Source organism: Trachypithecus francoisi, unplaced genomic scaffold, assembly GCF_009764315.1.
Source record: "Trachypithecus francoisi isolate TF-2019V2 unplaced genomic scaffold, Tfra_2.0 Lachesis_group21, whole genome shotgun sequence".
NCBI lineage: Eukaryota > Metazoa > Chordata > Mammalia > Primates > Cercopithecidae > Trachypithecus > Trachypithecus francoisi.
This window is the reverse complement of record NW_022681467.1, coordinates 54,177,041-54,201,938: the sequence shown is the minus strand read 5'-3', so window position 1 is coordinate 54,201,938 and position 24,898 is coordinate 54,177,041. Positions and strand designations below refer to the sequence as shown.

General features: G+C 44.8%; 1 protein-coding gene across 2 annotated transcripts in view; it reads right to left on the bottom strand.

The window, feature by feature from the left end:
• VAPB (VAMP associated protein B and C) overlaps positions 1–15,710 on the bottom strand; it is a 57,265-nt gene extending 41,555 nt beyond the window's left edge. The window contains exon 1 of one of the 2 annotated variants that reach the window (XM_033186871.1): positions 15,316–15,710. In XM_033186871.1, coding sequence (XP_033042762.1) covers positions 15,316–15,373 — 58 coding nt within the window. In that variant the 5' untranslated portion in view covers positions 15,374–15,710. The remainder of the gene's footprint in view (positions 1–15,315) is intronic. The other variant, XM_033186872.1, reaches the window with a different exon arrangement.
• Between the last annotated feature and the right edge of the window lie 9,188 nt (positions 15,711–24,898).

The window sequence follows — 24,898 nt, the reverse complement described above, 5'->3', positions numbered from 1 at the left end:
GGGATTACAGGCATGCACCACCACACCAGGTTAATTTCTGCATTTTTAGTAGAGACAGGGTTTTGCCATATTGTCCAGGCTCATCTCAAACTCCTGGCCTCAAGTGATTCGCCCCCCTCGGTGTCCCAAAATCCTTGGATTACAGGCGTGAGGCCATTGCGCCTGGCCTCTCCTTTCCCAGCTTCCTCCTAAACACCAACCCTTCCTCACCTATGCTTTAGACCCAGAGACCATTAACTCCCTGAGAAACTGCCATGCACCATGCACTGTGCTAGGCACTGGGATCTGGGGAGAAGAGACACAATCTAAAAAGAAAAAGAAAAAGAAAGAAAAAGGGGGGCTTGCTGACTATCGGGAAAGGAATCACGTATCACATAGCCAATGACTACACGCTGTGACACATGTGGGAGCCAGAGGAACAGGTACAATGTGAGTGAAGAATGTCAGGAAAGTGACCTTGAAGAAGTGAAGCCCGTGCTGAGCCTCAAAGGTAAGCAGGGGAAAGCAGTGAAACCAACAAGAGGAAAAGGAATCAACTAATTTTTAGTGGTAGAAACAGCTAAAAGCTGTTACTTTATGACTACATACAGGGCAAGTCATGATACAGAGTATGCCAAAGCCCCATGGCCAAGGAGAACTAAAAGGCTGGAACACAAGCATGAGGAAAGACGATGCTGGAAAGATGAGCAGGGCAATGTGGAGGGAGTGCAACAAGTATAAATAATTGTCCAGGTTTTGTTAAAGAATTTAAACGTTATTTTTGGCAACAGGAAGACATTTAATGATTGTAAGCAAGCAAGAGATATGCTCAGATTTGCATCTTTGAAAACCACATCAGGGTGGAAAGAAAGAGAAGACTTAGACAAGAAGACTGGTTAAGAGGCTATTACAGTTGCGGGAGAAAATGGGACAACCATAGAGGGAATGGGGAAGAAGGGACAGAATTGAGTCATAGACTCTCTGAGTTGGTCAAATGCATGAATGTAGGTACCATTCAATGAGACAGTAAGAAGGGGGAAGTTTGGAGGAAAAAAAGAAAAGATGGTATAGAGTTCAGCTTGGGTCATGCTGCATTTAAAGTACTGCAGCCTTTTATATGGGCTTGAGTCAGGCCTGGGTTCATACATAAGTGACGTTTGAAGCTAAGGGTACTGGTAAAAGTTCCACAAAAGGGAGAAGGGAAGACATGGAGAGAGCAAATCTGAGAGAAACAGGGAAAGGAGAAGAGGGGGAGAAGGTGAACCTGTAACCCTGAGCATTACCAACCGGACTGCATGATGAGTAGGCAAAATTGGCCACTTGGGCAGAAGAAAAGCCGAGAGAGCAATTAGGGAGGTCAAGAGAAGAGTGTCAATGAGCAGGATGACAACAGGGGTCACATGGTAGGGAGAGCACACATATGGTGAAGACTGAACATGCAATGGGAGATGTAGTGATGAAGCAATGACTGAGCTCCTGGGCAATGACTAGAAATGAAGAACAGAAAGAAAAAAGACAGGGAACTATGCTTTCCAGAAGCTTACCATGATAAGAAGGAAAGTGAAAGGAGTAGATAGACAGTGCAAAAAGGACTGACAACACAGTTTTTCTTCTTTAAAGGTGGAAGGGACAATACTCAGATGTTTAATGAAAATGACTAATGGCCAAACACTATTCTCGGTGAGTGCTAGGTATGAAAAGAAAGAAAAAGAAACAATCTTGCTTTGAAAGAGAAAGGCAACAAAAGCATTCATTTTAAAAATAATAACAAAAGCATTCATTTTAAAAATAATAATAAATAAAAAGACCCAAACGAGCCGATCAAGTGTTCTCTGGATTTCTCTAGATGACTGCTCATGTTTCTTCCACCTTTTCTCTGAGCGAGGTTAGAGGTGAACTATGCACTAAGATGGGATCCTCCTGCCCGCAAATTACATGAAAAGTTTTGATTGTGTGCATCTGCACATTCTCTCAAGAGTAAGCCATGGCTTTCCTTCATCCAATTAGTAAAGCACTGCCTGACTTTACAAAGGTCAGAAGCACAAATTTAGATTTTCAGAGGAGTCCATCAGGATATACTTATATGCCAACAAATCAATTCAACCAACAGATTGAGAATTCAAATAAGCCTCCACAGGGACAAAACTCTAGTTTTTCAGCAAATTTCTCTTTTTATTCTTATGTCTGCGTCTATTTCAAATGCTCATAGCAAACACTGAAAAGATGACCAAGTCCAGGGTTGTATCCTTCTTTGGGGTACTAGGAAAAGAAAACAACAATAAGAAGAGAATGTAGTCTACTAGTCACTACTCAGAAATACCGAAACAAAAAACTATAGAAGCTTACATTCTAGCAGCGAAAGCCAAGCAATAAGTAAATGAAGCACATAAATAAAACAAAACATCAAAGTGACATACAATTCGTACAATAAGAGGTGATATAGAAAAAACTGGATCAGAGTCCAAGAATACTCAGGAAAGGTTAATATTAGTAGTGAGCTTTCAAACAGAACAAGAGGTTTCACTAATTAAATATTCAGGAGCCCATGGGAACAAAGTACTGGTAGGTGCTGTGGGAAATACAAGCTGGTTCCTGTCCTCAAGGGGCTTTCCATCTCTCTTCTTCAGCTAAAATAAACTTAAGTTCTCAAGCTTAGAGCTGGAAGGACCACCTAGAGGTACTGAATTGAAGCCTCCTCACATCACAGAGGAGGAAACCAAAGCTAAGCAGGTTAGCCCAAGTGCCTCTAGGTGACAGCAAGGCTCAGGAACCACAGACTCCCTTTGTAATGCAAAGCACACAGACTTGGGAGGCTGGAAGACCTGGGTACAAATTCACATTCTGCAAAGGCCTCTCATCTCTAAAATGGAGATGGCCATAACACTGACTTCTCAAGTACATATCACTCCAATGCTTCCCTTTTTCTACTATATTGTAAATGCTGAGTGATGGAACTAAAAGACTAAAATAGTACCCAGTTAACCCAGAAATGCGTAGTTTGCACGACAGGTATTGAGGACATGAAAGACTCGGAGCAGAGAGTGGGGTGGTGGAAGGGAAGGTACAGTTGATAGCATTAGCACAGAATTTTCGACACTAATAAACAAACAGCTCACAATAAGAAGTGATCAAGTTAGGACAGAAGTTCTTAGGGGGAAACACAGAATTTGTTGAAGGATTTTTTTTTTTTTTTTTTGAGACAGGGTCTCACTCTCAGCCCAGGCTGCAGTGCAGAGGCACAATCTCAGCTGGCTGCAACCTCTGCCCTCCTTGGTTCAAGCGATTCCCACCCCTCAGCCTCCTGAGTAGCTGGGATTACAGGCATACACCACCAAGCCTGGTTAATTTTTGCATTTTTAGTAGAGAGGGGTTTCACCATGTTGACCAGGCTGGAGCCAAACTCCTGCGCTGAAGCAATCCACTCACCCCAGCCTCCCAAAGCTGGGATTACAGGCATGAGCCACCAGGGCTGGCAAAAGATTAAAAATCAGCCACAGTCATTCTAATGTCCCAGAGCAACTGCACGTTACGTAACAGGTGCCGAGACAATTATTAGACCACAGTTACAATAAGGCACTTTTTCTTTTCTCTTTTTTTTTGAGGCGGCGTTTCGCTCTTGTTTCCCAGGCTGGAGTGCAGTGGCACGATCTCGGCTCACCGCAACCTCCCCTCCCCAGCTGAAGCGACTGTCCTACCTCAGCTTCCCAAGTACGTAGGATGACAGGCATGCACCACCAAGCCCGGCTAACTTTTGTACTTTTAGTAGAGATGGGGTTTCACTATGTTGGTCACGCTGGTCTGGAACTCCTGACCTCAGGTGATCCACCCACCTCAGCCTCCCAAACTGTTGGGATTACAGGTGTGAGCCACCGCGCCCGGCCTTTTCCTTTATTTTTCTATCCCATTTCTCTTTCAAGCCTCTTTCTCTAGGCTCACTCCTCATCTTCCTAACAACATAATAAATAAGAAAGCCAAGGGCAGTCACACCCCCACTTACCTTTTAAGGGAAGAAACACAGCCAGCATAATGACAAAAAAAAAAAGAAAAGAAAAAAAACATGGCCTTTGCAATCAGACAGATCTTGATTCAAATCCCAGCTCCAACCCTCAGTCAGGTTCATAATTTGGGTTAATAACTTCAGGATCATAACTGTACCCACTTCCTAGGCTTGCATTAAGAATTAAATAAATGAACGTTTAGAAAAATGGCAAACACACAGTATAAGCTCGCCAAGTCACATATCTCAAATGCCATCTTCCCTGTGAGATCGAACACCCAAAGTAGAATTAACACAGCTTTTTCTAAGCTTTCAGTAGGTGCAGGCCATAAATATCTTGTCCCCATTTTCCCTCCTTGTCTCCCAATACCTAGAGGCTGGAAACTTTAAGGGCTAAGCCTTCCTCCCAGGTCCCCAATGCAACCTAGTGCCTGGCCCACAGGAAGCTTTCAGTATGTGGTAACTGAACCAAATCTCAATCAGAGTCACGTTCAATTCCCCCAGAAGGAGTCATCTGTCTATAAAGAAAACCTCAAAGGATCTGCAAAGGACAGAAACCCAAAATAGCTCTAATTTGGACAATCATCTATTATGTACAGACAATCCCCGATTGGTTTGGCTTGCGATTTTTCTTTCTTTTTTTTTTTTCAGACAGAGTCTCACTCTGTCGCCCAGGCTGGAGTGCAGAGGCGCGATCTGGACTCATTGCAAGCTCCGCCTCCCGGGTTTACGCCATTCTCCTGCCTCAGCCTCTCGAGTGGCGGGGACTACAGGCTCCCGCCACCACGCCCAGCAAATTTTTTGTATTTTAATCACCGTGTTAGTCAGGATGGTCTGGATCTCCTGATCTCGTGATCCGCCCGCCTCAGCCTCCCAAAGTGCTGGGATTACAGGCCTGAGCCACCACGCCTGGCCTGCAATTTTCAATTTTACAATGATGTGAAGCCATCACAATTTTGACATATTTTGAATTTTGATCTCTTCCCAGGCTAGTAATATGCAGTACATGAGATATTCAATATTTTATCATACAATAGGCTTTGTGCTAGATGACTTTGTCCAACTGGAGGCTAACTTAAGGGTTCTGAGTATGTTCAAGGTAGACAAGGCTATGATATTGGGTAGGTTAAGCTGTATTAAATACGTTTTCAACTTATAATACTTTCAACTGACAATAGGTTTATGAGGACGGAACTCCGCTGTAAGGTGAGGAGCATCGGTACGAGATCATTACATCCACGCATGTCTCTAAATCCTTTCTGATCCAATTCATATGCCTGGCATATCATCGTCTTGCGAAATGATGACTTCCCAAAGTGTACCTCATATGGAGTAAAACAGCACTTTCTAATCACCTTAAGTTTACCTCTTTGAACAGTTGAGAGAAGTCTCTATTTATTAACTCACCCTTATTTGTTTCTCTGTCCAAGACAATGGCTGGTCAGGAGCATGCAGAACTAAAGGCTTTGTAGCACCACTTACAAAGTTTAAGGTGGCACTGCTAAAGATCATTTATTTTAGACATTCCTATCATAATAAGTGCCGTTTACAACTTCTTGAATTCCCACTCTACAAACCCGCAAGCCTATGAAATCCCTACCTCACACAAGCTTTGCCCTGCCTTCCAAAGACTGGATAGCAGAAGGAGAAATTACTCACAAGGTAATGCTTTTAATCTTTTTTTTTTTTTTTGAGACAGAGTTTTGCTCTTGTTGCCCAGGCTGGAGTGCAGTGGCGTGATCTCGGCTCACGGCAACCTCTGCCTCGCAGGTTCAAGCGATTCTCCTGCCTCAGCCTCCCAAGTAGCTGGGATTACAGGCATGCGCTACCACACCCAGCTAATTTTGTATTTTTAGTAGAGATGGGGTTTCTCCATGTTGGTCAGGCTGGTCTCGAACTCCCAACCTCAGGTGATGTGTCTGCCTCGGCCTCCCAAAGTGCTGGGATTACAGGCGTGAGCCACCATGCCTGGCCTAATGCTTTCTAAATACATAGAATCATGAAACCATCAGAATCTGATATAAAAGTGAATATTCACAAGGTAAATCAAAGCATTCTTTGGACTCATCTGTCTGAACTTTTTAAAAAGTAGGGCAAGAAATCCCTCCTAAAAAATTCACAGAGAATAACTCTTAATTGATGTTCTTAAGAAATTGTCCAGACAGCTATTAATACTTCATTAATGGTTTTAAATTATCTGCCTCCCTCTCTCAAGAAAAAACCCCTTTATGAGTTAACTCTAATGAGCTGATAGTGGTATAAGTACAAGGCTTTGCCTGTGCCACCATTCACTAGTGCAACCTCATCCAGCGGAAAGTTACCTAGCCACTGACTAAGTCATTTAATAGGATTGTTACACAGATTAAACAGTAACATAAATATGGCAAAGCACCTCTTACCACAGTTCCTAAACTGTGTGGCCTATCTTCAGGAACTAAAGCATTTATCCTCTAGAAATGTTTGTTCTTTCTTTACCTTTCTTTACCTTCACATTACAAAATGTATGTCAGCCACTGCTTTTAACTCCAGACCCAACCCAATGGGGTGTTGGCGGGCACATTTCACCACTGACAAATATGACCACTCCCAAATCCTTAGGTTCCATTTTCAATTCCCCTCCATTCTCTAAGCACCCTTCAGCCTTTCAAGACAACTCAAGGAACTTAAGAGCTCTAAACCACATCACAAGGAAGTAATTCAAATCTAGGTAAATGGTCTAGGGGTACATCCCACTGTCTTAAAGTACAAGCTAAAAGATGAAAAACACTGTAGTCTCAATCTACGCCCAAAACATTTATTGCCCTAGTCTCCACTTCCCAGATGGGCAAAGGCTAAAGGAGCCTATTGAAATGCCAACAGTGTAGTAATTGAAACACATTACAGGTATCAGCGAATGTGTCCCACAACACGAGGCGGGCATGCACACACACCCCCCCCAAAAGCCTGAAGACATCACTTGACACAGGTGAAAACACTAACATGCTAACCAAAGGTCAATATTAGTCCTTCTGAAAGGATGAAGGAAAACTCCAAGAAAGCATTTCTATAGATTTACAGTTCTATGCAATTAATAAAAAATGTTATTAAAAGAAAGTATTCCAAGGTTTTCTCATGGGACTATGCCATTTTCTCAACTGCTTCCCAAGCCCTAAGACCCCATGCTAGGGGATAAAAACCCTGAAGTACCATTAAGACATCGTTTGTAGACATCAACAGCTTCTGTTAAAAGGATGCACTTAACATTTTGAAAAATATTCTAGAGATATTATTTTACCACATTCGGGTTATTTTGTTTTTTAAATAATCCTCAAGTGACTGTCAAGTTTAGTAACTTTGTTTCCATAACAAAGCTCTTTAGCCGGGCGCGGTGGCTCAAGCCTGTAATCCCAGCACTTTGGGAGGCCGAGACGGGCGGATCACGAGGTCAGGAGATCGAGACCATCCTGGCTAATACGGTGAAACCCCGTTTCTACTAAAAAATACAAAAAACGAGCCGGGCGACGAGGCGGGCGCCTGTAGTCCCAGCTACTCGGGAGGCTGAGACAGGAGAATGGCGTGAACCCGGGAGGCGGAGCTTGCAGTGAGCTGAGAGCCGGCCACTGCACTCCAGCCCGGGCGACAGAGCAAGACTCCGTCTCAAAAAAAAAAAAGCTCTTTAAACAACTCTTCCCTGTGTAAAGCCAGCTGCCCAGGTCTGTCAGGTAAGAACTTCAAAGAATGCACATACCCACTGAGCAAGGCCAAAGCAATCCTGGATATCTTATGCTTGGTGACAGCCTGAAAGGGGCCTAAGATGATAGAAAAAAAAAACAAGGATGCCAGTCTGGAAACCATAATGCAACTTTGTTTTTAACACAATCCTCAGTGCAAAATAACTGCAAAAGGCTTTTGTTCTATAACTGCAAAAGGCTTTTGTTCTATTTTATTAAAGACATTCTTTTTTTTTTTTTTTTTTTCTGAGACGGAGTCTGGCTCTGTCGCCCAGGCTGGAGTGCAGTGGCCGGATCTCAGCTCACTGCAAGCTCCGCCTCCCGGGTTTACACCATTCTCCCGCCTCAGCCTCCCAAGTAGCTGGGACTACAGGCACCCGCCACCTCGCCCGGCTAGATTTTTGTATTTTTTTTAGTAGAGATGGGGTTTCACCATGTTAGCCAGGATGGTCTTGATCTCCTGACCTCGTGATCCGCCCGTCTCGGCCTCCCAAAGTGCTGGGATTACAGGCTTGAGCCACCACGCCCAGCCTTATTAAAGACATTCTATGGCAACCTTGTCTTGACTAATGGAACTCAGTACTCTGTGTGTTCATCTTTCTTGTCATCTCATTGAAAGTTGTGCCCATTTGTTCCAAATCATGGTCATCCTTTAGACAGCAAATTTTTCAAAAAAGTGGGGATATATGAGACACTCTTGGCCTGGTGCAGTGGCTCACACCTGTAATCTTCAGCACTTTGGGAGGCCGAGGTGGGCGGATCATGAGGTAAAGAGATGGAGACCATCTGGCCAACATGGTGAAATCCCGTCCCTACTAAAAATACTAAAATTAGCTAGGCATGGTGGCATGTGCCTGTTGTCCCAGCGACTCAGGAGGCTGAGACAGGAGAATTGCTTGAACCCGGGAGGCGGAGGTTGCAGTGAGCTGAGATTGCACCATTGCACTTCAGCCTGGCAACAGAGCAAGACGCCATCTCAAAAAAAAAAAAGACACTTTTGGAAATAATTCTTTATGTAAAAATTCAAGTTTCGGTTCTAAAAATCAAGTCTAGGAGCAGTATTTGAATGTTAACCAATATAATATACTCCCTCGACTCCTCCCTTAATTTTCAACTACTTAGCAATAATAACACAGGGTCAAAGTTCTCAGTATTTTGCCTTCAGCATTTGAAGGAAACATGTATACAATTTAATAAATAAAAGACAGCGTTAATGTTTAAGACTTCAGCTCTTTAATAAGCATCAATTCAGACTATTTTAGTAAATCCACACTTGGATGAAAAGCTCCCAGGTAATTATGAAGATAACTGTGATTTATGTCACAACCACTCACATTAAGGAAACATCACTGCTTTACAAATATAAGCACATGGTCAAGAACTATACATTTTTTCCCCTAAGGAGTTAACTGTGAAGAAAAGGGAGTGAATAGGTGGATAAAAGTAAGCTAACTTCCAGTCCACATTCTTCTCCCAGGAACAAGATTTCAGAAGTAAATGGTACTATCTATGAAAATTTAAGTTTGACTCAAGTTAAATTTAATGCCACTTTTGTTAAGCAAGCTACTTAATAATTAAATAAATGAAGATAATCTATTCAGGATGGATCTAAACTACTACCATGAAGAATCTTCAGCACATGGCTGACATTTTGTTGAGCTGTAAAACACAGCCTGCTCTGTGTGATCAGGAAATGTTAAGAAAATCAGTGCTGTGCTAAAGTTAAAGAATTAATGTTGTACTTGGCATATGAAAGATAATTACTGCACTGAATGAATTGTAGATCCAAAGGGTTTTCGATGTTTTAACTTCCTAAACAATCTTAAATTACACATCAACTTGAAGGGCTGAACTAAAGAGTCTAAGCCAGCTTTTCCTATACAAAAAACAAAACGAAACAGCGTCTTTAAACTATCATTCAGTGTCCGCTTCTATTTTCTCCGAAAACTGGTACTCAACTACACCGATTCATTGGTGCCCTCCCATCTGATATCCCTAATGGCAGGACTATCTAAGACTTCTTGAAAGCCATTGGTTCAGTCAAGGAGTAAAGCAAAAGTAAATGCGTCCACAGTTATGTTTAAACGTTAACCGGCCGGGTGCGGTGGCTCACACCTGTCATCCCAGCACTTTGGGAGGCCGAGGCGGGCAGATCACCTGAGGCTGGGAGTTCGAGACCAGCCTGACCAACAACGAGAAACCCTATCTCTACTAAAAGTACAAAATTGGCCAGGCGCGGTGGTGCGTGCCTGTAATCCCAGCTACTCATGAGGCTGAGGCAGAAGTGCTTGAACCCAGGAGGTGGAGGTTGCGGTGAGCCAAGATCATCACGCCATTGCACTCCAGCTTGAGCAACAAGAGCAAAACTCTGTCTCAAAAAAAAAAAAAAAAAAAAAAAACCTTAACCTAGTGAGTATGGATGTTCAACAGACCATTTCCATGCGACAGTATCATTGCTAGGGGAATGGGCCAGGATATAAAGAATGATCTAGAGTCTTGAACAATGACCAAAAAATATATAAGACATACTATTTACCACAGATGGACTCTCATGGAAGGGGAGGGAGAAGAGAATGACAGGAGAGCGCTATATAATGCCTTGAAAGTGACTCATTTGGAAAGCTCTCTTTAAGCTGGACAACAAGTGGGATCTCAGAGTGAGGAGATGGCAAGGAAACGTTTAGGCCTTGGAAGAACTGAGATCAACAGAAAGAATGACAATTAAAAAAAACTCCTATGACTTAGTGAAAAAGGCAAAAAGAAATATAAAAGAAAACACACACTTAGGCTGGGTGCAGTGGCTCATGCCTGTAATCCCAGCACTTTGGGAGGCCGAGGCGGGAGGACTGCTTGAGGCCAGGAATTCAAGACCAGCCTGGGCAACATGGCAAGACTCTACCTTTACAAAAAAATTCAAAATTTAGGCCGGGCGCGGTGGCTCGAGCCTGTAATCCCAGCACTTTGGGAGGCCGAGACGGGCGGATCATGAGGTCAGGAGATCGAGACCATCCCGGCTAACATGGTGAAACCCCGTCTCTACTAAAAAATACAAAAAAAACTAGCCCGATGAGGTGGCGGGCACCTGTAGTCTCAGCTACTCGGGAGGCTGAGGCAGGAGAATGGCGTAAACCCGGGAGGCGGAGCTTGTAGTGAGCTGAGATCCGGCCACTGCACTCCAGCCTGGGCGACAGAGGGAGACTCCGTCTCAAAAAAAAAAAAAAAAAGGCCGGGCGCGGTGGCTCAAGCCTGTAATCCCAGCACTTTGGGAGGCCGAGACGGGCGGATCACGAGGTCAGGAGATCGAGACCATCCTGGCGAACATGGTGAAACCTCGTCTCTACTAAAAAATACAAAAAATCAGCCGGGCGAGGTGGCGGGCGCCTGTAGTCCCAGCTACTCGGAGGCTGAGGCGGGAGAATGGCGTAAACCCGGGAGGCGGAGCTTGCAGTGAGCTGAGATCCGGCCACTGCACTCCAGCCTGGGTGACAGAGCGAGACTCCGTCTCAAAAAAAAAAAAAAAAAAAAAAAAAAAAATCCAAAAATTAGCCAGGAATGGTGGCACCTGTAGTCCTAGCTACTAGGGAGGTTGAAGCAGGAGGATCTCTTGGGCCCAGGAGTTTGAGGCTACGGTGAGCTATGATGGCACCACTGGCCCCCAGCCTGGGTGACAGAGCAAGACCCTGCCAAAAAGCAAAAACATTTACTTTTACTCTCTCAGAAAGATACCCCTAGTCTGAAAGAGCTTAATGTTCACTTACTAAAAATATCTCATGAAAATCAGCCTTAAGTCTAGGCAAATCCTCCTGTGTCATGCTTCTTTCAGGAAGCCACCAGGCTTTGTCCTTTCCATATTTATGATGCAGCACAATACTTCCTATAAAACTGCATAAAGTCATACAGATTTGCGTTCTTTTTCTTCTGTAACATACTTAAATTTAACATACCACACAAAATTTCCAAGATTAAAGAGTCTGACAATATACAATCCCATATGATCAACTTAGGCTGCATTTAAAAGATAATTTTTCCTTTGAATGGGCATTTTAGTTATTACCTTAAGTAATTAGCTCAGAGGTTCATCTAGGTGAACCACCAGAAATCAGAGTCATCACCCTGAGTAACCTGGAAGAAACCAGTTAAATGTGCAAGTTCTCATCCTGAAATGAATTATCTCTAAGTAAGTCAGGGTATTGAGTCTCTATTAATTGTACTGTCATAGCATTCAGTTTAAAACAAACAACACAACTCATGACGTCGTTTAAGAACACACACAGATGTCTCTTCTAAAGTTATAAGCCAGAGGCCTTCAACAATTTGGTACCACTTCTCTTGGACCACTTCCCCAGCAAAAATATCCAGTGACGGCCGGGCGCGGTGGCTCAAGCCTGTAATCCCAGCACTTTGGGAGGCCGAGACGGGCGGATCACGAGGTCAGGAGATCGAGACCATCCTGGCTAATACGGTGAAACCCCGTCTCTACTAAAAAAATACAAAAAACTAGCCGAGCGCGTTGGCGGGCGCCTGTAGTCCCAGCTACTTGGGAGGCTGAGGCAGCAGAATGGCGGGGACCCGGGAGGCGGAGCTTGCAGTGAGCTGAGATCCGGCCACTGCACTCCAGCCTGGGCGACAGAGCGAGACTCCGTCTCAAAAAAAAAAAAAAAAAATTTCCAGTGACTTTGGCATTATTACTTTGGTCAATCCAGGGCCAGAATGATCCCTCTTCTCTGCCACACCTTTCAGGTACAGAAGTGATGAAACCACTCAAGTGGTTAAGTGATTGTCTAATCTCTGTATAGTACTATGCACTCACAAAGCCACTAACAGCCATGTCATTTCTTTTAAACACTTTCCACAAGAAGCAAGGTGGACATGAGCATCATCCCCGTTGACTAGAGAATGACCCGAGGCTTTGAGGAGTGAAGTGGCCTAAGGTCACATTATCTTTCAGTAAAACAACTTAACAAAATCTTGAATTTTCTCAAATGAGTGCCTCTTTCCATAACATATTAGACAACAGAGTTTGTACTGGGATTTGGGGGTTTTCAGAAAGTTAATGCAAGGAAGGACTGCTCAAACAGAAGCAACACTATTTTAACTTGGACACTGGCTGCATCTATGCATAAAGGGACTGAGGTCTGACTCTTGTCTACTCACCAGCCTTGTCTGCCATCTTGCCAGGCAACCACAACAAATGTTCTTTGTTGCTGTCATTCAGAACTACTAGTGGTGACTGGGCACAGTGGCTCACGCCTGTAATCCCACCACTTTGAGAGGTCAAGGAGGGCAGATCACTTGAGGTCTGGAGTTTGACACCAGCCTGGCCAACATGGTGAAACCCCGTCTCTACTAAAAATCCCTTTTTAGCCAGGCGTAGAGGCACACGCCTGTATATAATCCCAGCTACTCAAGAGGCTGAGGCAGGAGAATCACTTGAACTTGGGAGGCGGAGGTTGCAGTGAGACAGCGCGTCTCTGCACTCCAGCCTGGGTGACAGAGTAAGACCTGCATCTCAAAAAAAAAAAAAACCACTGGGCATCCCAAAGCAGCCCAGTCATCTCAGTGTTTGTGCCTCTGTGCATGCAATTTCCTCTGTCTGAAATGTTTTCACCCCTTCCTTCTTTGAGCCTTCTTCTACTCAACCTTTATAACTGAGCTCAAATAACATGACACCTCTTTCAGGAGTTGACCTCCTCAGTGCTCCTGGAGCACTCTGAACTACCCTACGCCATTGTCCTGTCCTGGCTGTTATTCTCATCTGCCCCCTTCCCTAAAGTACTGAGAGGAGGTTGAGGGAAAATGGAGAGTACAGCTGATATGACTTGGCTTCTCCGGGTATCTGACACACAGATCAGGTACTCAGTAAATGTTTGTGGACTAACCGAATGAACCCACCAATTCTCAGGACAAGCCAAGCCAGGCCTCCCAGACAGAAAAAGAACTTCAGACAACTCAAGTGGAAACCATGGCTCACCACTTTCACTTTAGCCACCTGGCCTCCTTTCCCAATCTGGTGTTACCAGAAAGCCATGAGAGCATCATGAAACCTCAAGTACTATCCTGGAATTTCGATCCCCAGCAGGTTTGGTGGGGTTTTTTTGGTTTTTTCATTTTAATTGGAAAGCCTTTGGTTCTCTGTAAATTCAGAGTTATTTCACATTGTTAACTTGGAAGGCAAAGTGACAGCCACCGTTCTGGAGTATTTCCCAGCGATCAGACAGCATAACGGTTAAGAGCGTGAACTCTGAAGTCTGGGTTCAAATGTACCACTTGCCAACTGGGTAACTTTGGGTAAGTCACCCTACACTACTTCCCAATAGGACATATAAACTAGAGAGCCTCTGACCATTCATTAATACCAGCTGAACATCTACTGTGAGCCCGGCGCTAGCGATATAGTGGAGACCTGACCTTCCAACCTAAAGTACACTTCCATGGAGTCAAACTGTTCCATTTCCTACACGGCACTTAGCACTATCTGCAAAGATCACGTGTGCTGGTTTGTCTGTCCTCGTCGGAAGGCAAGCTCTATGAGAACAGAGGCCTTGTCTGTCTTGTTCATCCATCACCTCCCCAGTGCCTTCCACATATCTGTAACGATGTTTGTGTGCTGGTCTGTCTGTCCTCGTCGGAAGGCAAGCTCTCTGAGAGCAGAGGCCTTGTCTGTCTTGTTCATCCGTCACCTCCCTAGTGCCTTCCACATCACTGGATACACGCAAAAAGAAGGAATGAGCATGTCAGACCTTTTACCTCGTGGCCCTGGTGAAGGTAGGGGAAAAAAATAAGAACAACATAGAAAACATAGAGGCACAAATTACAGAGATAATAGTGTCTGGGAGAAACCAGGGTCATGGTTTCCCACCACTGCAGGTGTTGCTCCAGGCAGCTCTGCGGAGCAAAAGGATCCCAGCACCTTGGCAGCCTCCCTCAGCTGCATCCAGGAGGCACCATGAGGGAGGGAGTGAAAGGAAAATGGGACCAATCCCATCAGAAGGCCTGAGGAGGTTCATTTGTTGGTTCAACAGGTATTTACTAAGCATCTACTGTGTGCTGGCTACACAGCAGCGAACTGACAAGAGCCTGTCCTCATGCAGTTTCCTTTCTAGTGTTGAAACAGTAATTTTGGGTACGAAAAGTGCGGTGCTGACCACGAAACAGTGACAGAATGGGGAGCGACAGCAGGAGAGCAGGTGTGCACGGTGGGCTGGGTGGCCACAGCAGGCCTCTCTGGGCAGGTGATACCTCAACTAAACCCTGAGATCAACACTGTCACAGAGCAGGGGAGAACCTTCCAGGCAACGGCAGCGGGGAAGGCTCACACTAAAGTGATCACAAACTGGTCAGTAAGTTACAAGGCAAAGTGACAAGTGCCTCGAAGGCAAGTCCCAGGAGGCTGGGGGTCGGGGAGGAGGCACAGGCCCTAGCTCCCGCATCAGCCCTCTCGGGTCCCGGCCGCTCCGCGCAGTTCTGGGGCGCGCGCCGAGCGCCAAGGCCCGGCCCGGCCTCGCCGGCCCCCGCGACAGCGCCGTCGGGGTGGGGACGAGGGCCGACGTCACCCGCCGCGCCGGACTCCGTCCCTCCAGCACTGGGGCGGGGGCCGCAGGCAGGAAGGTGGCGGCCTCTGGGGCTTACCTCGGAATTTGAGCTCGTGCTGCGGCTCGAGGCTCAGGACCTGCTCCACCTTCGCCATGTTCCTCAGCGGCGGAGCACCTTTGGCGGGGAGACCCCTGAGAGGTCACCGGGGCGGGAAGCGTTAATGCCGCGTCCGCTTTAAGTTTTACAAAAAAGGGGGGACCAGTCGGGACACGGGTGAGGGTCTTCGACGGGGTGCGCGCGTTGGGGGGGGTCGGTCTACGCGGTGCAGGCTCAGGGGCGGAGGGCGAGGGCGAGGCCGCGGTGCCCGGCGAGCTGACGGCACGCACGCACGCACGCACGCACGCACAGGCGTACACACGCACGCACGCAGCAGGCTGGCCCGCTCGGGCGGCGGGAAGCTGCGCCCTGCGCCGCCAGCTCCAGGGGCGGGGACTAAAGCTGCGCGCATGCAGCCCCTCCCGGGACAGTGCGCAGGCGCGGTACAAGCCACGGGGGCGGGACTGCAGGGCAGCAAGGGGCGGGGCTTCGCGCCGCTCAGGAGGCGGGGTTTGTAGTCCGGCTACGACTGCAGCCACGGAAACTATTAAGGGTCCGCTGGGGGCCAGCCTCGTCTTATATGCTTTATTCAGTAACAACAATTAGAATAAACTTCCACTTTTCTCTTGCTTATGTAGTGCCAGGCACTGTTAGAGACTTTGAATAATCGTGAAAGTACTTAGTATAAACATGATGTTTATGGATGAGTGATATGGGCTAGGCACTGTGACGTCTTGTAAATAATAATTATAAATATGTTAAACTACCAATTATTGCTTATTTCGTATCACTCTGCTGAATGCTTCCAATGACAACAGCAGCTACAATAAATACAAGCTACTCTACATTAAATGTTTATTATGCAACTGGCACTGTGCTGAATTTTTACTAGTAAATTCGATTTGTTTATGCAATAAATATTTAGAAATACAATGATCAGAAAAGCTAACCTGATTCCAATCCTTTTACTATAGCCTAGTGAAGAGACATCTTTTGAATAAATAACCACACAAGTAAGTTAAATAATTAAAAATTGCTGGAGAATCCAGATCTGCTTGACCTCAAAAATGGATACTCTACATCATGATTACCGTTTAAATTGTATTTCATTATATTATGTTTACTGTGGAAGTAAAATAGGTGTTCTTAATAGTCTCCTATACATACCAATATAGGTGAAACAAACATGGCAAATTGCTAACAATGGCTGACTTTACATCGCAGGTATATGGTTTGCTTGTACTTTTTCTCCCACTTTTCTGTATACTTGAAATTTTTCATGATGAACAGGTTTCTTGGAAGAATAATCTTTGTATTTTAACTGGAGCATTTAGTCCATTTACATTTATTATATTTACTAACATATCTGGAATTATTTCTACCATTGAATTTTGTTATTTCTATTTGTCCTGCCTGTTTTGTTTTTCTTTTTTTCCCCCTTTCTTCTTTAGGGTTTATTTTTATTCTCATTCTTATTTTCTTCACCTACGTACTCTATTTCTAAGTTTTAGTGGTTACTTCAAAATTTTGGGCATGCATACTTACCTTGTGAAAGTCCAATATGTTTAAATATTTGTAAAAATGTCTTTACCCTGTTTCTTTAAAATATGAAGACTTCGGAGTACTTTAATCACCCATCCTCTAAATTAGACACTTTAATGTAGTGTCTGTTAAGTTTAACCTTTGCCATTTTAACCCCAGGAGACATTATTAAATTGTTTTATACAGTCAACATTAGTTTAGATTCAGATACACAATTACCATTTTTATTCATCTTTTCTTCTTGCATCTCAGCTTTCACGAACAGGATCACTCTCCTTTTGCCTGAAGTAAATCCTTTAAATTTTATTTTTTTGTAGGTTTGTTGGTGCAAACCCTCTCAGTTTCTGTTCGTCTGCAAATGCATTCATTTTTGTCTTTTGTTGTTTTTTATTTATTTATTTTTGGAGATGAGGTCTTGCTCTGTTGCCCATGCTGGAGTGCAGTGGCATAATCATGGCTCACTGTAGCCTGTATCTCCCAGGCTGAAGCAATCCTCCCACCTCAGACTCCCATGTACCTGAGAATAAAAGCATGCACCACCACGCCAGGCTAATTTTTTTTATTTTCTGTAAAATCTCACTATGTTGCCCAGGCTGGTCTCAAACTCCTGGGCTCAAATGATCCTCCAGCCTTAGCCTCCAAAGTGCTAGGATTACAGGCATGAGCCATTGCGCCTGGCCTTGTCCTTGTTCTTGAAAGATGTTTTGGCTTCCTTGCTTGAATGACAGCTGTCCTCTCTCAGCACAGTTGATTGCCATCCACTGTTTGCCTGCTCCCCCTCATTGCTCCTCAGGAGTCCAGTGACAATCTTACATCGTTCCTTCATAGGTTGTTGGTCTTTTCCCCCTCTTCTCATGTTCTACAGTTTTACCTTGCTGTATCTTTTTTTTTTTTTTTTTTTTGAGACGGAGTCTCGCTCTGTCCCCCAGTCTGGAGTGCAGAGTGGTGCCGTCTCAGCTCACTGCAACCTCTGCCTCCCATGTTCAAGCGATTCTCCTGCCTCAGCCTCCCGAGTCTCTGGGATTACAGGCACCCACCACCACGACCGGCTAATTTTTGTGTTTTTAGTAGAGACTGAGCTTCGCCATCTCCGTTGGCTAGGATGGTCTCAAACTCCTGACCTCAGGTAATCCACTCACCACAGGCGTGAGCCACAAAGCCCAGCTCATGCTGTATCTTTTTGTTTATTCTGCCTTGAATTCTTTGGGCTTTCTGAATTTGATGATTGGTGTCTTTCATTATTCTTGAAAACTCTCAGACAATACCTTTTTTTTTTTCAATTTAATTTTACTTTTTTATTGTGGTAAGATACACATAACATAAAATTTACTATCTTTTTTAAGTATACAGTGGTATTAACATTCCTATTGTTGTGCAACCTCACCATCATCCATCTCTAGAACTCTCTTCATCTTGCAAAACTAGAACTCTGTACCCCTTAAACAGTCATTCCCCATGCTCCCTCTCCTAAGCCCCTGGCAACCACCATTCCACATTCTGCCTCTATGAATTTGACTAGTCTAGGTACTTCTTGTAAGCAGAATCATACAATATTTATCCTTTTACGACTGGCTTATTTCGCCTAGCATAAAGTCCCCAAAGTTCATCTATGTTGTATCATATGTGAGAATATCTCTTTTAAATGTTATCTTCGATGGACACAGCGGCTCACGCCTGTAGTCCCAGCAATTTAGGAGGCCAAGGCAGGCAGATTGCTTGAATCCAGTTCAAGACCAGCTTGGGCAACATGGTGAAACCCCATCTCTACAAAAAATACAAAAAAAAACTAGCCATGCCTGATGGTGCATGCCTGTAGTCCCAGTTACTCAGGAGGCTGAGGTGGGAGGAGCACTTGAGCCCAGGAGGTTGAGGCTACAGTGAACCATTATACCACTGCACTCCAGCCTGGGGTAACAGAGTGAGATCCTATCTCAAAGAAAGAAAAAATAAAAATGAATGTTATCTCAACCTCATTCTCTCACTCTTTACATCTTGTAGTGTGATTAGTAGTTATTCAACTAATATTTTTCAAACTGTAGGTTGTTTTCCAACAGTGGCTTATAAAAGCAATGTAGTAGATTGTTACCAGTGTTGAGGAAGAACGAGAATAGAATATATTGGAGTGTATTGTATTACTTCATGAAACTTTTGTTTCAGTTGTATTTATTAATATACTTATACACATATCTATGGAGTAACAAGTAAAATACATTTATTACTGTGGATTGTGAAAGAAACAGAAGTTTCATACCCTTCTCCATGTCTATTAACCTCTCTATCACATCTTAATCTGTCATCTTTATGTTCCATTTCCAGATCATTCTTCAGATCTTTCTTCTAGTCACTAATTATCTCTTAGGCTATTGATAAACCTGTTTCAGGAGTTTTTCATTTTGTTTATTTATTTTTTTAAGTCTGTAAGTTCTATTTTGTTCTTTTACATATCCAAGTAGTTATAGGTTGTGTTTTTTTCTTTTTTCTTTCTTCCTTTTTTTTTTTTTTTGAGACAAGGTCTCCCTCTGTTGCCCAGGCTGGAGTGCAGTGGTGTAATGTTGGCTCACTGCAGCCTCTACCTCATGGGCTCAAGCCATCCTCCCACCTCAGCCTCCCAAGTAGCTGAGACTACAGGTATACACCACCACACCTGGCTAATGTTTGAATGTTTTGAATGGGATTTCACCATATTGCCAGGCTGGTCTCGAGCTCCTGAGTTTATGCAATCCACTCACCTCAGCCTCCCAAAGTGCTGAGATTAATGGCATGAGCCACTGTGCCTGGCCACATTTATAGGTTTTTAACACTGGTTCCCAGCTCCTCTGCCCTCCCCTAGGGAATGTTGCCGTAACAGAGCTTTAGTGTTGTTCTCTTCTGCCAGGTCACTTTGGTAAGGGGAAGCCCACGTTCCTAAGCCCATACAGAGCCATCACACTTGCCACCATGACCACTGTGTAAATAAGCTCATTGAGCACACAATGCCACAGTTGCAGGAAAGGCTAACTGTTGTCTGCAGAATGTGCCATCTTGTCCACTCAATTAATAGAGTCGCTGCTGCAGTAGATGTCTTTGAGTGGGCGTTTACATGAGACACCAGTGTGTGTGTGTTTTGTTTTTTTTTTCGAGATGGAGTCTTGCTCTGTTGCCCAGGCTGGAGTGCAGTGGCATGAACAGGACTCACTGCAAGCTCCACCTTCTGGGTTCAAGCAATTCTCCTGCCTCAGCCTCCTGAGTAGCTGGGATTACAGGCGCCCACAGCAAGCCCGGCTATTTTTTGTATTTTTAGTAGACATGGGGTTTTACCATGTTGGCCAGGATGGTCTCAAACTCCTGACCTCGTGATCCACCCACCTCAGTCTCTCAAAGTGCTGGGATTACAGGCGTGAGCCACCACGCTTGGCCACCACGCTCGGCCGAGACACCACTGTCTTCACACCCATCCTGAGAGGTGTCCAGTACTTCCTCCCAGACCTCCTCACCAAACATCCACATCTGCTCTCTCCGTCCCTGATCATCCACTACCCCGGGGTCCGTGTACCTCTGTGCTCTTGGTCATTTCTCAGCCACACAAAGTACACAGCCAAACACACTGCTTGAGATTCTAAATGTGTGAATTCCATTTATGTTGTAATCCTGCAGCCCACCCAATTAAAGTTTGAGTATAATTCTCAGCAAAGTCAAAAATCTACAGGTAGGCCAGGTGTCGTAGCTCATGCCTGTAATCCCAGCACTTGGGGAGACTGAAGCGGGTGTATCACTTGAGGTCAGAGGTTCGAGATCAACCTGGCCAACATAGTGAAACCCTGTCTCTACTAAAAATACAAAAAATTAGCTGGGCGTAGTGGCAGCTGCCTCTAATCCCAGCTACTCAGGAGGCTGAGGCAGGAGAATCGCTTATCCGGGAGGCAGAGGTTGTAGTTAAGCCGAGATTATGCCATTGCACACCAGCCTGGGCAACAAGAGCGAAACTCCGTCTCAAAAAAAAAAAAAAAAAAAGAGAGAGAGAGAAATCTACGACTACAAGAAATAAAGGATTATTTAGGGCTCTGTAGAATCTCTCTGGTTCTCTGACTGTGATTTAAGCTGAGAGTTTAAAGATTGGAGCATGTCCTTTGCTTTCCATAATAGCTCCAGTGAACTTAGAGATAGCTGTCTCACCCTATGGTCCTGAAGTCATCACTACCATGTAATTGTGGCAGTCCCATGGCTCTCCATGCCCTTACTTCGGTGGGAACATTGTCACAATCAAATGATATTGGTAATGATGTCACCATGAGCCATTGATTACTTGTAATCACTGGTGTGTGGTAAACTGGCTCTCTCAGGGGGGAAATAATATCTGTAGTTTTTGCAGATTCCTTTTATTTCCTTTTCTTTGTTTTTTTGTTTGTTTGGTTGGTTGATTTTATTTTTTTGAGACAGGGCCACACTCTGTCACACAGGACAGAGTGCAGTGGTACGCTCATAGCTCATCATAACTTCAAACTCCCGCCTCAAGTGATCCTCCTGACTCAGCCTCCCAACGTGCTGGGAATACAGCTGTGAACCACCATGCCCAGCCAGGTTTTGCAGATTTCTATGGTATAAACACTCCCATCATGACTGATTTTAGGCTGCCAATGGGATATCACTGAACACAGAGTTGAAAAGTTGTGTATGACTGGCTCTCACTAGCTGGTATTCAGCACACCTGTGCTTGTATTCCATATTTCATAGACACTGCAATCAAGCATGAGGATGTGGCCAATCCAATCCCAGAATCCCTTCTTCGAGAGTCTGTTTCCTGGGACAACTCTTGGTACCAAGTGCTCTGTTAGTCAAGGTCCAGCCAGGGAAGCAGAAATTACACCAGCTGTTTTAACAAAGATAATTTAGTATAAGGAACTGGTTAAACAGGTAATGGAGAACTGTCAAAGCCAAAAGAAGACACTGAGGTACCACAAGGGTAGTAACTGCAGGAAGAAACTACCATTCCTAGAGTTAAGGGGACATAAGGGAAGATGCTGGGGTTATGGGACCCCAGGAGCTCAGTGAGAGGGCTTCATGGAGGTGGCCACGGACTCCTGAGGAGGGAACACTGGCTGGCCAGGGCTGGGGCCTCTGAGGGGATACAATGAGGCTGCTTCTGGGAGTGCCAAAACAACGTGGAGACTGAACAACTACTGCTTTTGGATGAAAGGTCACTGCTGAAGCAACACTGTCAAGAACAGAAACAGGACAGGAAAGACTGGTCTCTTCTCCCCTCTTCCGATCTCAGGTCTTCCTTGAGTGCCTCTCGCATTGGAGCCTGAGAGAAAACCCGCTGACTGAGGAGAAATGACATGTCCAGAGACTCAGCCCCAGTACGACAGAGCAGGGTGTAGAGGGTTAATTTGGAGCTGAGAGACAACAGCTTAATAGCTAACAGTTCCTCTTTTATTTCTTTAAACATGGTAGACGTACTTATTTTTATGGTATGTTCAGTGCCTGACGTGTGTGCAGTTCTAATTTTATTGTTTCTGGGGGCTTTGGCTCAGTGTGGCCTGTTTCCTTGTGTGTTTTATTGTCTTTGACCCTATCTGTGAGAATCCTTGGAGGCTGAGCATTTCAGTTACCTCCAAAACTTAGCGGCCCAAACATCAACAACCATTTAATTATTCTCAGTCACACTTGTGGGGGTTGACTGGGCTCTGCTGGGTGTTTCGCACTCAGAGCTTCTCATGTGGCTTTCGTAAAACTGCAGCTGGGTCTGTGCAGGGAGTTTAGGGCCAACTACAAAGTTAAAGGGCATAGTTCCTAAATCACCCTCCCTCTGACACCAACTGCAAGTTTGTTGGTATCTTCAAACAACCCTCCAGTTTGATAATTCTCTGGAAAAACCCTCAGAACTCACTGAAAGCAGATGTACTCATGGTTATGGTTTATTAAAGGAAATATATACAGATCGAATCAGCCAAGGGAAGACGAGCGTAGGGCAGAGGGCTCCAAATGTGCAGCTTCTGTCGCCCTCCCCTGTGGAGTCAGGATACGGTATGATTTGGCTCTGTGTCCCCACCCAAATCTCACCTTGAATTGTGATAATCCCCAAGTGTCATGGGAGGGACCTGGTAGGAGGTAATTGAGTCACGGGGGCCGGTTTTTCCTGTGCTGTTCTGGTGATAGTAAGTCTCACGAGATCTGATGGTTTTATAGAGGGAAGTTCCCCTGCACAAATTCTCTTGCCTGCTGCCATGTAAGACATCCCTTTGTTCTTCCTTCATCTTCTGCCATGACTGTGAGACCTCCCCAGTCATAGGGGACTGTGAGGCCTCCCCAGCCATATAGAACTGTGTGTCCACTAAACTTCTTTCCTTTACAATTACCCTGTCTCGGGTATGTCTTTATTAGCAGGGTGAGAACAGACTAATACAGGATGTGTGACTCTTAGTGTCAGTGTGTAACAAAGTACATAGAGTATGATCATAGAAGCTTGCCTAAGCTTCAGTGTCCAGAGTTTTTACTGAAGCTCTATTATGTAGGTATGATTGATTGATTGCCCACGTGACTGATTTCAGTCTCCAGGTCAACTGATATCACATGATCCCAAGTCTCCACTCTAAGCTACACTGTTGGTCTTTGGGAGCCAACCCCTTGCTATCTGGCCAGCCCCCGCCCCAACTCACCTTGTTATGATTATTCAGTATAACACAAGGCTACCAGGTGAACACTCCTATCAGTCAAAACATTCTGAGGACCCAGAGATTACTTCCCAAGTACCAGGACAAAAGCCAGATCTGTCTGGGTAAGGCCAAAGTCTTCATTATCCAGGCTGGAATCATTGGAAGGCTTGCATGCTCACAGGTCTGGCCCCTGGCTGGAAGAGTTCAGCCAATGGGAACACCTGGGACTCTGTGGTCATTTCTCTATGACTTTTATGTTTTGTCCCTGAGCTGTCTCTCCAGATCAAGGCTTCAGGTAGCAGGACTTTTTACATAGCAGCTCAGGGCTTGCAAGCTAGTGGCAGAGAGAGGGAGGGAGAGATAGAGGAGAAAGAGAAAGAGAGAGAGTCCCAGATGGAGGCTGTATCACCTTTTCTAACCTAGCCTCAGAAGTCATGCGGGATCATTTGCTCACTGCTTTTTATCCTTTAAGGCAGTCAAGAGGCCGGTCCAGTTTGCAAGGGTGGGGATGGAAACTCTACCTCCTGGTGGGATATGCCAAGTTTCTAGGAGAGCACATCATGTAGGAAATATTGTTTCAGCTGTCTGCAGAATATACAATCAGTCACACCTGGGCTGAAGGTGGCTTCTCCAGAAAGAATTTGCCTTTGCCTTGTCTTATTCCAGGTAGAAGTGGAGGGTGGGCACTGACCAGTAGATTTCAGGTCTCGGATAAAGATTTTCAGACCACGCAGGTAGTGTGAATTTGGGCTGCGAACCTTTGGGAAGCCTACCCTGTGCTCCTGACTCTTAGAAGAATTGGCCTTTTCCCCTCACTGAGTGCCTACATCTGACACTTTTCCTTTGGGGTTGGGGCAGGGTTTTGGGCTCATTGTACGCTGAAGGATCCTGCTAGACTTCCCAACTTGAATGGGCCCTGAGCTTTGTCTTTTGTCCTACAAAACCTAAAGTACTGAGAAAATTAAATCACTTGTTCACAGGCTTCCACTGTTCCCCAGGACAAAAAAAAAATAAAAAATAGAAATAAAAAACCAGCTTCGGGACTCAGCTTATCCCTAAGGGCTTAATCTTCCCTTCACTGTTTGGTTTCAGAACACTCCTTGTGCTGGTTCATCAATGCATTTAAAATATTTTATCCAGCATGTGAGTTGTTTTGATGGGAAGGGTTACTCAGCATGTCTAATCCTCCATATTGCCAGAAACAGAAGTCACCAGAGTAAAGTTTACATGTTAAAAACACTTCATTGCACGCATGCCTCAGATGTTAGGTTCTCATACCATTTCCCCAGAAATGGAAACCAGGACTTTTTTGAAGTATGGATGATTCTTGGCCTGGGGTAGGGAATATCTGAAGTAAACTTGCAACATCTTGTATGGGTAGAAATTAAGGAAGTGCTCAAAAGATAAAA